The following is a 15,195-nucleotide window of genomic DNA, read 5'->3' as shown; positions in this document are numbered from 1 at the left end:
TGCAACTGTCTCCAAAGCATGTTGTTTCTCAGCAGTATCATGTAATCATCAGGCAGCTCTATACTGTACCACAGAGGGTCAACTGCTGAAAAAACAAGCCAATGACACTGAAATCTGAATTCCAGGAAGATCTTACCTTGTGTTCACATTTCTGATCAACCGGCAATTTCATCCACTCACTGTCATCTCCCATTGTGCTTCCAGTTTCTCCTCAGAATTAAGAGTAATTCCTGGTCAGAGAGAAATCGGTACCTAGTTAAGTTTACAATCAAGCAGTCTTGTAAGACAAAATTTCTGAGATTATTATTTTAGCATGCATATACCAGTAAGAGTAAAAGAGCTCTTTCTTGGGGCACCTGGGTGGCTCAGTGGGTTAAAAGTCTCTGTCTTCGGCTCAGGTCATGATCCCAGGGTCCTGGAATCGAGCCCCACGTTGGGCTCTCTGCTCAGTGGGGAGCCCGCTTCTCTTCCTCTCTCTCTGCCTGCCTCTCTGCCTACTTGTGATCTCTGTCTGTCAAATAAATAAAGTAAAATAAAAAATTTTTAAAAATTGAAAAAAAAAAAGCTCTTTCTTTGGTCAAATGCCCATTTAATTCTATTAATCGAACATTTAAAAAGTGAAAGAAAAGAGTTAACGAAAAAAATCTACGGGGCGCCTGGGTGGCTCAGTGGATTAAAGCCTCTGCCTTCGGCTCAGGTCATGATCCCAGGGTTCTGGGATCAAGCCCCACATCAGGCTCTCTGCTCAGCAGGGAGCCTGATTCCCCCTCTCTCTCTGCCTGCTTCTCTGCCTACTTGTGATCTCTGTCTGTCAAATAAATAAATAAAATCTAAAAAAAAAGAGAGAGAGAAAAAAAACCCCATGGAATTAATTTAAAAAAAAAAAATCTAAATGAGGGGCGCCTTAGTCTGTAGAGCATGTGACTCTTAATCTCAGGGCTGTGAATTCAAGCCCTACACTGGGTGTAGAGATTACTTAAATAAAAACCTAAAAAAAAAAAAAAAAAAAGACAAGACGCTTATATATTTTCCCAAATGGGAACTTCCTAGGTATATAACAAAGCCAGGATAAAAGAGCTGAGTTTCCTGGCCTTTAACAGGGCAAGAAAAGAGTTTCAAAGAAAGTCATACATACGTTAACCTAAAATTCCTTTAGAAAATAATCAATATGTAAAAATCTCAGTGTTTTCTAGCTCTCTACCTAATTCTGGTAAATATGACTCTAGGGGCGCCTGGGTGGCTCAGTGGGTTAAAGCTTCTGCCTTCGGCTCAGATCATGATCCCAGGGTCCTGGGATCGAGCCCCACATCGGGCTCTCTGCTCAGCAGGGAGCCTGCTTTCTCTCTCTCTCTGCCTGCCTCTCTGCCTACTTGTGATCTCTGTCTGTCAAATAAATAAATAAAATCTTTAAAAAAAAATATGACTCTAGATAGTATGAATACATAAACTAATAAAAAAAATTAAGCCCCTAAATGAACCATTCCTTTATAAACTTTATATCATTTTTTACTTAGGTTTATAGTCAACATCCCTTTAACAATTTTATGCTATTTATTTAGATAACACCTTTCTTTTCTGATTATGAAAGTAATGTATGTCAACTACAGAAAATCTGGAAGTTAAACAAAATACGTAAGGAAGTACAGTATTAAAACAATTTTACCACCAATTATTAACGATGATGAACACTGAAGTGTATGAATCCTTCCAGAGTCTTTTCTTTAAATATTTATTTATTTACTTGGCGGGCGTGAGGTGGGCACAGGGGGTCAGGATCTGAGCCCAAACCAAGAGTTCAAGGCTTAACCAACTGTGCCACCCAGGTGCCCCTGGAGGTTTTTCAATGAACATGCAGTGTATAAATTATATGAAAGAGACAGGGATAATCCTCTTGTAATCTTTTTCTTACATAGCCATAAACATTTTCCCATGTTTGAGAACATGATGTTTAAAGGTTACATAGCACTCCATTTTATAAATATACCCAAATTACCAATCTTAACATTGGACATTTAGATTGTTTCCTATTTTTCAGTATTATATATAACATAGAAGGGATCTTGCTCATCTCTCCATTTCCAGTCCTAATGTGACATAAAATAAACCTTCAATAAATATTTGTTTAATGAATATGTACTTTGATGGTGTCTACTATGAATTGGGTGCTGTGTACTTTTTAAACTTGATGATTCACTTTGTACTAACAGCAACTACATCAAAGAAAGATATTCTCTCTACACATTAGGCTCATAAAATTTATGCAACTTGTCTGAAATACAAAACTGGAATCACATTATGATTCAGTCTATGCCTCTTTCTTTACATCCTATTCCCTCCCATCAAAATGTAGGGAATATCCCAGTGAAAACTGTATAGTCGAACAATTACTTTTATTAGAGTAAGTGGAATTTTCATTAAGACTTCTCTCCAAAACCCCTGGAACCCTGAGAACAATAGCTGTGTGTTTTAGAGAACAAATCAAACCTTAATAGAGATTCTGAAGCAATGGTGGAAGGTAAAATAGTACAGCAGTTTATAAAGTAGTATATTAAATAGTAATAATAGTACTACTACTAATAGTATTAATAATATTATTAAATAGTACAACAGCTTATAAAGTATAAAGCATTACCCAAGTTGGAGATGTACATACTCTACTTCATTCCTAGGTATCTACCCTAGGAATTGATACCAACTTCTTTCAGAAGATCTTATACTAGATATTCACAGCAATGTTGTTCATAAAAGCCAGAAGCTTAAAGCACTTTACAAATTCATCAGAAATGAACGAATAGTGGTATATTGAGTGCAATATTATATGGCAATTTAAATGAATGAACTATGCAGTGCTTCTCAAACTCTTTAGTGAACGATCCATCTTTTTTTTTTTTTTTAAGGTTTTATTTATTTATTTGACAGAGAGAGAACACAAGCAAGGGGAGCTGCAGGCAGAGGGAGAACCAGGCTCCCTGTGGAGCAGCGAGCCCAATGTGGGACTCAATTCCAGGACCCTGGGATCACGACCTGAGCCAAAGGCAGATGCTCAACCAACTGAGCCATCCAGGCACCCCATGATCCATCTTTTTAAAAATTTCAAGTAACTGTACACTAATATGTCTGTAAAATACAATAAACATTATTAGATCTGTGTATTTTTGGAGTTCCCCAAGTGAATGGAAAATAGTACGTCCATCATGTAAACCAATTTGGTGATTCCATAAAAGTTAAACATGGAATTATCATACAGCAACCCAAAAACTGAAAATAGGTACTCCAACAAGTACATGCACATGCGTATTCATGGTGGCACTATTCACTTGAATCAATAAATAGTCCAAATTTCCATCAATGGATGAATAAATTCTGACATGTAATTAAAATGGACTATTATTCAGCCATAAAAGGAAATGAAGTACTGGTACAGGCTACCACACGGTTGAACTTCATAAACATGTTAAGTGAAAGAAGCCAAACACAAAAAAGTCCCATGTTGTAGGATTCCATTTATATGAAATGTCCAGAACAGATCAATCCTCGGAGATAGAATGTAGACTGGGGGTTGCCGGTAGTTGGAGAGACTGGGAAATAAGAAGTAACGGCTTAATGGGTAAGGAGTGTCACTGTGGTATGATGGAAGTGTTTTGAAACTAGATAGAGGAGGTGCTGGCACAATACTGTGACTGTACAAAGTGCAACTGAATTGTTCACTTTAAAAGAGTTAATTTTATGTTATGTAAATTTCATCTCAATAGATTTTTTTTTTTTCTTCTTCTTCTCTTTTTTTTTTTTTTTTTTTTTAACGTTTTCAGATGATTCTAATGTGCAGCCCGGGTTGAAAACCTCCAAAGTTACTTTCTTGGCACAAGTTTGAGCTGCAAAGGCAATATCTCTTATCTGTTTTTTTTGTTTTTGTTTTTTAAAGACAAACACTTGATGAAAGTCTTCAAAACATTTTCCAACCAAGAGAATGTGAACTGTCAGTATTTGACAGTTAGTATTCTTTAAGTTCACTGCAATACTTCTTCTTTTTTCCTTGTTGGTCACTTTTATAAGCATGAAGTAAAAGATTATCCAGCCTAACTACCTCATATAAAATTTAAATGCCAATATGTTATACTTTCTGAAAATGGCTTCTACTACTTTATTGCCTGAGTTTTAAAAAATTGGTATTTAAGGCTTTGCTTCTTTCTAATCAAAGGAAAGGCTTGCTTCATACCAAAACTTCCCCAGCCACTGAAATAATGAATACAGTGTTTGTTTATAAATGTGGCACTGGGGATTCTTGCTCTGTGTTTGTCTTCTTCTAGGATTGATATACTAAGAAAAAAAGAAACTTAACTACTAAATTTCTCCCATAATTGTTTTAATTTTAACTTTAGAATTTAGTTTTTTATATATGCAAGAAAATATACACAATATGAGTTATGAAGCATTACAATAAAATTGACCCAATGACCTAACATCCAGCAGTCGAAAAATTATAACACTATTACCATTAATATTACTGCACCTGTACATTTCTTTCCTACCCCATCCTTCTTCCTACAGAAGTACTTCCCTGAAGTCCATTTAGTTCTATGCCACAGTCACAGTCACACATCCCTAAACAACAAGATTAACTGTTTATTTGTGAGCTTTAGACAAATATTATCTGTGTTGTCTTCCATAACTTCCTCTTTTCATTCAGTATTTCATCTGTAAAATTCATCCATGTGTCTACTATAGTTCAATGCTACTCAAAATGTGGTCCAAAAGCTTGTGTTGGCTCATAAACATGTGGGAGACAAGTATAGAAATGGAGATAAGAGTTTAGAAACTGCCATAGCACCTATTCTAACTCCTTTTATTATAGTGGTTTGAGGAACTGAAAAGGTTCAGCAATGTTAAAGTATAAAATGCAACACAGAGGGGCGCCTGGGTGGCTCAGTGGGTTAAAGCCTCTGCCTTCGGCTCAGGTCATGATCCCAGGGTCCTGGGATCGAGCCCCGCATCGGGCTCTCTGCTCAGCGGGGAGCCTGCTTCCTCCTCTCTCTCTGCCTGTCTCTCTGCCTACTTGTGATCTCTGCCAAATAAATAAATAAATATTTTTAAAAAAAATGCAGCACAGAAAGCAAGGGTGTGTAAAGTCAGGCTGCAAAGTAGTCAAGATCAAACCCTGGACAGACCTGTGAGCAGTGTTAAGGAAGTCGGACTTTACCCCAAGTGTAAAATGAAACTTTGAAGGACTGTAAATAGGAAGTATCACATATGCCATCAAACTTGCATTTTTGAAAACTGTATGTTATACATGTAAAAAGCAATATACAGAATGGATTGGAAGGCAGTAACAACAGAAGGAAATCAGTTAGAATACAGTGGTCTAAATCAAAGATGATGGGGGCCTGAAAACTAAGGATAGTAGCAATGCAGAGAGAGGAAAACAGATGAATTTTAGAGATATAAGGAGTGTAATGAACGGTTTTACAGAGTGAATGTAGAAGGGTGGCTCAGTCTGTTAAGCGTCTGCCTTTAGCTCAGGTCATGATCTCAGGGTCCTGGGATCAAGTTCCAACTCAGGCTCCCTGCTCAGGGGGAGTCTGCTTCTCCCTCTACCATTCCCACCTGCTTGTGATCTCTCTCTCTCAAATAATTATAAATAAAATCTAAGAAAAAGAAAGAAAAGAAAACACATTACACATAGTGTATAGGCCTTTTTTAAAAAGCTAGGCATGGAGCCCAACACGGGGCTCAAACTCATGAGACCAAGACCTGAGGACACATAACCAACTGAGCCACCCAGGCACCCCCACATAATATACAGACATTTTATAATTTTATTATAGTCACTTTACCTTCTTTACTTTTATGTATACATTGATCAAATAAAGAACTGAAACTAGGGCTTTTGCTTTTTCTTTTAAACCTTTCTTGGTCTAATTAACATTTGGGGGCAAGACCATGCATCTCCTGCTCCTTCACAGACTTTAGGGCACTATTTACAATAGTCCCAAAGTCCCTACTTAAAACAGCTCATACCAATCACATATCTCAATAGTACTTTATGTTTTACAAGTATTTATAATTTTTTTATTTGAGATTCTAGTGAGGAAGACATTTAATTGCTTCTATGTACTTCACAATGTAAGTGCAAGCACACCGTTTTATTACCTCCCTGAGTTTTCTTTCATTTCTATATTATTCTTAGTTATGCAGCTTGTTCTTACTAAACTGTAAGATTCCCTTGAGCAAGGGCATTTTCTGTCTTATTAATCTCTATTCTCACAATGCTCAAAAACCCACAAAAAACAACATGGGATAAAGCAAATATAATTATCCTCTTTTTACATAGAGGGAAATAAAGGTTCAGTGTCTTACCTAAGGTCATCTAAGTAGGAAAGACTGGTCTAGGAGAGATTTCTTGAATCCTAGTTTGGTGAAATTCTTACAAATTTTATACGGTTTCTAGGTTATCTATAGGGAAAACTCTTAAAACTTTATAAATAATAAGATTTATCTCCGTGATTACCTAATTGACTTAAAATATAAAGAGAAAAAAAAAAAGAAAGAAAATATAGAGTAGGGGCATCTGGGTGGCTCAGCTGGTTAAGCGTGTGCCTTTGGCTCAGGTCATGATCTCAGGATCCTGGGATCTAGCCTCTAATCAGCCCACTTTTCCCTCACACTCTCCCCCTGCTTGTACTCTCTCTCTCTCTGCCAAATAAATAAAATCTTTAACAAAAGAAAAAGAGAAAAAATAGAAAGAGTAAATGAGCATAATATGAAAAACAAGTTTCGGGGCGCCTGGGTGGCTCAGTGGGTTAAGCCTCTGCCTTCGGCTCAGGTCATGATCTCAGGGTCCTGAGATCGAGCCCCGCATCGGTCTCTCTGCTCAGCAGGGAGCCTGCTTCCCCCTCTGCCTGCCTCTCTGCCTACTTGTGATCTCTGTCTGTCAAATAAATAAATAAAATTTAAAAAAAAAAAACAAACAAGTTTCTTTGCCTCAAAAAGGACTTATGTAATTTAGATATTTAAATTTAGGGGCACCTGGGTGGCTCAGTGGGTTGGGCCTCTGCCTTTGGCTCAGGTCATGGTCTCGGGGTCCTGGGAACGAGCCCTGCATCGGGCTCTCTGCTCTGCGGGGAGCCTGCCTCCCCCCCCACCCCTGTCTGCCTCTCTGCCTACCTGTGATCTCTCTCTCTCTGTGAAATAAATAAATAAAAATCTTAAAAAATAAAAATAAAAATAATTAAATTTAAAATTTAAAGGGATATCATCCTTTATCAGCTGCTGCTTAATTATCAAGTCTAACTCCCCAACTGGACCTTAAAACACTGTTAACCTGCCTTTGAATAAGAAGGGAATGACTACAGTTTTAACTGTAATTGTAATTTGGAATTATTCATGCAATCCAACCCCCTCACTGCCACCCTGCCCCAAAGCCTACATTCCATTGAGATGGCTCTACCAACTGATCAAGAAAGTCTTTCCTTGGGGCACCTAGGTGGCTCAGTGGGCTAAAGCCTCTGCCTTCGGCTCGGGCCATGATCCCAGGGTCCTGGGATCAAGCCCCACATCAGGCTCTCTGCTCAGCGGGGAGCCTGCTTCCTCCCCTCTCTCTCTCTGCCTGCCTCTCTGCCTACTTGTGATCTGTATCTGTCAGATAAATAAATAAAATCTTTTTTTTTTTAAAGATTTTATTTATTTGACAGAGAGAGATCACAAGTAGGCAGAGAAGCAGGCAGAGAGAGAGGAGGAAGCAGGCTCCCTGCCGAGCAGAGAGCCCGATGTGGGGCTCGATCCCAGGACCCTGGGATCATGACCTGAGCCGAAGGCAGAGGCTTAACCCACTGAGCCACTCAGGCGTCCCAAATAAATAAATCTTAAAAAAAAAAAACCTTTCCTTAAGATTAATAAAAACAAAAGGATGGTGGACTATGATGGCCATAATTCATATAAATTCTAAATTTCTGACTATAATTCTAGAACATTTGGAGAAGGGATCATTAAAGTCATTACTTGTTTGAAAGCTGAACTTTGTCTCTATCTGCAAATTTTAACTACCCATAATCACAAAGGAAAGTAAAGGCCTTGGGAACATTCAGAATATATACAGAAGTAATAAAGAGGAGCGTCAGAATCAGTATAAAATGGAATACATATAGAATAAAACATAACAATTTCATGAAAAGTCAGGTAACTTAAAGGTGGAATGTTTTCTTTAGAGGAATGCAGTACTGTTTTCAATACACCCAGCAAATTGAAACCAAACTAACACTCACAATAGCCAAAGAATGGGAACCACCCAAATGTCCATCTACTGATGAACAGATAATAAAAATATGGTAAGTCCATACCAGTGAAATATTATTCCTAATAAACAGAAATGAAGTACTATAAAGAACTCCTAAGGGCTGCCTGGGTTACTCAGTTGGTTAAGTGCCCGATTCTTGATTTCAGCTCAGGATCTAGGGGTCATTAAATTGAGCCCACTCTAAAAAAAAAAAAAAAAACCAACTCTTAAAACTCAACAACAAACAACCCAATTAAAAAATGGGCAAAGGACTTGACTAGCTAGACACTTCGCCAAAGAAGATCTATAAATGGCCTTATAATAAGCATATTAGAAGATGCTCATCATTATTAATCATTATGGAAACGCATATCAAAACTCTAAGAGACCACCCCACACCTATTAGGATGGCTATTATCAAAACAAAACAAAACAAGTGTTGACAAGGATGTGGGGAAATTGAAACCCTTGTACCTGCTGTTAAGAATATAAAATGGGGGGCGCCTGGGTGGCTCAGTGGTTAAAGCCGCTGCCTTCGGCTCAGGTCATGATCCCAGCGTCCTGGGATCGAGCCCCGCATCGGGCTCTCTGCTCAGCAGGGAGCCTGCTTCCTCCCTTCTCTCTCTGCCTGCCTCTCTGCCTACTTGTGATCTGTCTGTCAAATAAATAAATAAAATCTTTAAAAAAAAAAAAAAGAATATAAAATGGGAGGAGGGGGGCTCAGTTGGTTAAACATCTGCTTTCGGCTCAGGTCATGATCCCAGAGTTCTGGGACTAGGACAACATGGGCTTCCTGCTTAGCAGGGAGCCTGGCTTCTCCTTCTCCCTCTGCTCTTCCCCCTGCTGCTTGTCCTAGCTCTCAATCACTCATTCTCTCAAATAAATAAATAAAATCTTAAAAAAAAAAAAAAAAGAATGTAAAATGGTACAGTTGCTGTGGAAAACAGTATGACAGTTTCTCAAAAAATAAAAAACAGAATTACTATGTGACCCAGCAATTCCACTTCTGGGTATGTGCCCCAAAGAACTGAAAGCAGGGTCTCAAAGACATATTTGTATACCCATGTTCATTTCATAGCAACATTATTCAAAATAACTAAAAAGTGGAATATACATAAAAGAGAATATTATTTAGCCTTAAAAATAAATTCTGACATATGCTATAACCTGGATGAGCCCTGAGGCCACTATGCTAACGTGATAAGCCAGCCACAAAGAGACAAATACTGTATGATTCCACTTATATGTGCAGTCAAAATCAGAGGTATAAAGGAGAATGGTTGTTGCCAGTGAATGGATGGACTGAGGAATGGAGTATAAAGCTTCAGTTTTCCAAAATGAAAAAAATTATGATGATGGATGATGGTTATGTTTCCATAACATAATGAATGTATCTGAATCTCTTCTCAGCCTTTTGGCTAAGATCAAGTGTAGTACCTGTTCTTAACAGTTTAGTAAATGTATTTGACACCAGTGACCTGCATACTTAAAAAGGGTTAAGATGGTAAATTTTATGTTGTATGTATTTTACTACACACACACACACACACGAAATGAAGTGCTGATAAATGCTATAACATGGATGAGCCTTGAAAACATTATACCTAGAAGAAACTAGTCACAAAGAACTACCATGATTATGATTCCTTTTATATGAAATGTCCAGAATGGGCAAGACTTTAGAGACAGAAAGTAGATCAGTGTTTGCCTAGGACTGAAGTGTTTGGGGAAATTAAAAGGGAAAAGGCTAAGGAGTGTGGGATTTCTTTTCGGGGTAATGAAAATGTTTTAAAATTGACTGTGGTGATGATTGCACAAATCTAGATATGCCATTGAATTGTACACTTTAAATGGTTGAGTGGCATATAATTATATTTCATTAAAACTGCTTTTTAGGGGTGCCTGGGTGGCTCAGTCAGTTAGGTGTCTGCCTTTGGCTCGGGTTATGATCCCAAGGTCCTGGGATCAAGCTCTGCATCAGGCTCCCTGCTCAGCAGGAAGCCTGCTTCTCCCTCTCCCTCTGTAGTTCCCCCTGCTTGTGCTCTCTCTCTCTCACTCAAATAAATAAATAAAAATCTCAAAAAAAAAAAAAAAAGCTTAAAAAAAAACAACCCAAAGTTTACTAACAAAAGTCCTTAGGACATAAGAAAGATAAGAATGATTTGTTCTAGCTACTGATCATTTTACATGTGCAGGCTGGCTGCACAGGTTAGAGTCCTTTCTAATAACAAGGTCTAAGAATGAGGAATTAGTCTATTCCACTCTTACCTTAAGCATTCACATTCACTGAATTTCCCTATGGGCAAACCACGATGCACCTAAGTTCACAGAAGTACAAATAAGAAGTCTTAACAAATAATCATAATACAAAATACATTATGTGCAGAAAGTGCCTTAAGCAAGGGATAAATCAGGGTTACGGAGTTCAAAATAGGATTAACCACCAGCCCGTGAGGGATGGTCCATGAAAATCTTACGGAAAGGATGGCATCTGATCTCACTGATGAATGACAGGTGAGATTTTAAAAAAACAGACAAAGACACCAAAGTAGGAGATATTCTAGGCTGAGGAAAAAAGAAAGGCAAAGTCTTGGAGATAGGAAAGTACAGAGCATGTTCAGAGAACAATAAATGGCTCCCTTTACTATAGTCTAAGACAAGAGATAGACTAGAGTCAGATCATGTAGAATCGTGAATATTAAGCTAAACAGTGGAAGATGCTGATGACTGAAGCAAGGCAATGACACGATCCTATCTATGTCAGAAAGATAAATCTATGTAGAATGGATTGAAAGGGAGAGGAAAAATAGAATCTTGATAGGAAATTATTGCAGTACTTTAGGACAAAGATAAATAGGAGCCATAGGGGTCTTAGGAATGGATAGGATGGGCAGGGGGTACTGAAGGAAGTTAATTAAAGAGGTAGAATCAGTAAGCCTTAGCAAGTAAGGATGTGGGAGTAGGAAGAATCTAGCAGGAGACTCCAGTCTAGGTGACTAGGAGAACAGCTGTGCTAATGACATAAAAATATCAGTAGTAGTTCTGGACTGTTTATTTTTGGGGAGTAGAGAAGAGGTAAGGAATATGATGAGTTTGGTTTTAGACTTGAGAAATATGATCTCTAAGAGGCTGGAAATATGGCATAGGATTAGACAGAGGATTCTGGATTTTATAAACACAGACATGGGAAACCGAGCTGTCATCACACAGCAAGGTCTGATGCTTCAAGAGTGAAGAAAATCGCCAACAAAGAGAAGCATTAATAAAATTAATTTGAACTATACATGATGCTTTCTATAGTTCATTCAGTCTAGTCCATACTACAAATGTTTATACTTGCAAATTATTCAGAGGTCTCAAGAGACTTTACCCTGGCTGAAACAGAGGAAAAGGTAAGGAAGCCAGCTAAAATAAATCTGTTCTACAAAAATATTATAATCTTATACCACTGCTGTATCTAAAACGACTTCCAAATAGCTCAAAATACCATACAGTCACACTACTGCTGAAAAAGGTTTAGATGTAATTGTTTATTTTTAGACCAGAGGTTAAGAAATGTTTCCAAGGTCATACATAAAGGCAGAACTTAGAATAAATTTCAAGCTGATTTTTTTAGGTTAGTATTCAGTTAAATAATAAATTACCTATTAAGTATGCATTATGTATTATTTTAACATATACACCCAAGATATCTATGCATCGTCTCATTCATCAACCAGCTAAAAGTAAGGCACCAAGAGACTAAGTCATGAGTAATGTTAGAGCTGGGCCTATCTCCTTCCTCTCAGTCCACAACTCTGCTGCACCACACACGGGTCCAAGTGTAATGTCCTTTTAAGTTCCTGTAACTTGACAGTATATAAGAATAATTACACAGCTACTAGACAGACTGTTTTAGCTTTCTACTTGGGAAGAAGCTGTGGCAGTGAAACTATTTTATGGCTAATTACCAAGCTCTTGACCTACAAAAGCTCTTCACTATCACAATACAAGAGATCTGGATCTGATTACCATTCTTGGACTCTCACTTCTGGCTAATGAAATGCTACTGCAGAAGCACAGAATAAGTGTGAGGAAAGTTTGAGGAAAATTTCTGCCCACTCAAAAAGCAACCCCTTTGAATGACCAATGAAGTATGATAACAGATTCACTCAAAACAAAAATAATAATTATAATACAGGGATAAAACACAATACACATACAAGTCCAAAAAGCTTTACTCAAACCTTGTATTGAAAGGACAAATGGACTAAAGAAGCATAACAATTATGTAACTGTCACAGAAAACTTAAGATTTTTATTACTTGGCCAAGCCAGACAAAAGCTCATCTCTAAGTAAGCAGTAACAAAATGACAAGCCCTTCCCTTTAATTTAAAAAGCCTCATTGCCTCCAGGTAATTCCCATTAACAAGGACAAGTATTAACCTCTTGCTGGAGTATTCTGCATTATCAGGCGGCCAGAAATCTGAACTGATTCTCTAGCAGGTTATCTCAGCAAACTTGGGTGTGTTTGCGGTCCTAGTCCTGGGATGGTGGCCTCTCACAAACTCCTTCTGAAGGGGAAGGGTAAAGAGCTGTCTCTGAGCCCTCTCTTACACATCCTGCTTGCTATTCATATCATCAGGACAGAACATTAACTAGACTCCCCCCAGTAAAAGGTCACTGTTAATGTCTCCGAAAGGGGGACCCACACCAACACAGGCCTCTGGGGAGATGGAAAGCTAGACCAGGCTGTGAATTAGGTCAACTTCCCCAGTTACTGCTCAAATGTACCACGGTAGCCGAAAATCCAATGCTTACTCATCCCTAAACTACCCAGGTCTCCAAATCCCAGGCAAAGGACCCAAGGCCCAGGACACAAGATCCAGCTCCACCCATCAAGCTCAATGGGGTTCTATATACTCAGGTAAAAGCAATCCTCTCCTCACCCCAAGTAGAAACCAGGCAGGGGCAAAGTCGGGTCGTGGACACCGCTCAACCACTGCATATCCAAACAAGCATCCTAGGGCTGCTGTCATCACCCAGAAGTAGAGCAGATGCCCCAGGCTTTAGCTCACTGCAGCCGTCATTGTTTACGCTCTTTCGCAGCCTAAGCCTCTGATAGGCCAGGAAAGTCCCCTGCACTGTCCACCAAGACTTCCGGCATGGGCACAGGATGCTTGGCCCTCGCCCGCAGTTTGACACTTACGCTCCCTGAGCAGGGAGAGGTCTGGGGGCCCTACGGTCCGAGCAGAATCAGCAGGAATACCCGGCGGGCCGCGGCGGCATTGGTGCGGAGGGCCGCTGGGAAACGCCTCCTCCGGGGGCGGGGCCCACAGCTCGCTGTCAGAGTGCCCGCCCCACCTCGGCCCCCTCCCGGCGCACACCGAAGGCTTAAAGGGGCCGCACCTTCGCCCATAAGTCTGCAGGACTCAGGGTGCTGCTTCCAGCCCACAAGGTTTCCAAGGCATGAGGCAAATCCAGGATCAGCTTGGAAGGATCCACCCCGGCTGGGTGGGCCTCTTCTTTGGTGGCAACACAGGCAATGTTCCAGAAACAAAGGAGATGACCTACTATCTACTATCTATCCTACTATCACAATCCTAATCCCTCCTCCAAGGATGAAAAAAATTGCTGCAGGCAATAGCAAAGCTTCAGAGTAAATATGTAGCCCCCATCAGGTAAGATGCTTATTCCATTAATTTGAGCAGCTAGCGTTCTTCAAATGGTAATTAAAAGGCCCAGAAAGGAATTCTGGCAACCTGCATTGCTTCACCCCACCCTTTCACTGCCTTCCTTCTCTACAACCTGAGAAATCCCAGACAATGATAGAAGATGAGTAAGAAGGTAATAGGAGGTGAAATGGAAAGCATTCTCATTCTCGTGAGCAAGATGTGCCAAGAGCTGGCAAAGAATTAAACATTCACGACAAGTGTATGTAGATAAATCGTGCATGCAAATACAGTTGTGATGTGCAGCCATCCAATTTAATATGAAGAGTTCTTGAGAAAACTGTTGTAGAAACTGTATTACTATTTCAGGGAGTTAAATAATGGTCTCTGAGCTCTCCATTGGTTGTCAATGAGTTTTAATTTTCTTTTCATAAGAGTAATTTTCCCTCAATCTCAGTTTACAAGGTTTGACTGCATTTTGTGTCTCATACCATCAGGAAAGAGATTTAAGTGTTTACTAAGCCTATACTCTTCCACCTAATCTAGATGAATAAATACGTCTTATTAAAGCCTTAAACTACTACCAGACAAGTATGGGAATCCATTTAGTGAAGCAAAAGACCATTTTATAAGTGCCTTAACATCCTCCATCTTAAACATGGGTTCACGTGGAAATACAGATTCTGAAGGACAGGAATGAAGACTGCTCTGTTTACTGGGGAACGGACAGAGGTTACAAAGTCTCAGAAGATCCTACAGAATTCTAGGATCAGGCTGCCAGGAGGAGAAACGGATTCAGATTAGAAATAGTGTGATTCCGAACTGCCAAAAAAATCTCATTTTAAAGTGCATTTAACTGTGAATGATACTTTTGAATTAGGTAATTAAGACCTTTCACTTTATCCCCAGGAAGCATTATCACACTATTCTGAGGGTAATGGTTTGCAGATCAGCCTCCCCATTAGACTGTGAGCACCTCAAGGGCAAGAGCTAGAATGTATCCTAATCATCCTTTTCTCCCAGTATGATACAAAATGAATACTTAATAATAAATATTTACCACAAAATTAGGACCAACACTCTCTTTGACATAGGAGTCTAGATAACCATCAGTAAGCAGAGCACAGTGAGTATGTGTGTGCATGCATATACACAAATGAATAATACCCAGTGCTGTGGTTGTTAGTGAATTAAAAATTTAGAGAAAAAAAAAATCCACTGATTGTACAGCTCGGTTTCAGACATCAGAGATCAAGATTACTATTATAGGGATT

General features: G+C 39.1%; 1 protein-coding gene across 1 annotated transcript in view; it reads right to left on the bottom strand.

Moving 5' to 3' along the window:
• The window catches only part of CKAP5 (cytoskeleton associated protein 5), a 102,666-nt gene that overhangs the window by 66,042 nt on the left and 21,429 nt on the right, over positions 1-15,195 (bottom strand). Inside the window, exon 2 of the mRNA XM_080817662.1 lies at positions 137-230. Within this exon, the coding sequence (XP_080673788.1) occupies positions 137-193 (57 nt within the window). The 5' untranslated portion in view covers positions 194-230. The remainder of the gene's footprint in view (positions 1-136; positions 231-15,195) is intronic.

The sequence above is a fragment of the Martes martes genome, assembly GCF_963455335.1.
Source record: "Martes martes genome assembly, chromosome: 10".
In the NCBI taxonomy this organism is placed as follows: domain Eukaryota; kingdom Metazoa; phylum Chordata; class Mammalia; order Carnivora; family Mustelidae; genus Martes; species Martes martes.
The sequence above is the reverse complement of the archived record's forward strand: the minus strand, read 5'-3'. Positions and strand labels throughout refer to the sequence as shown.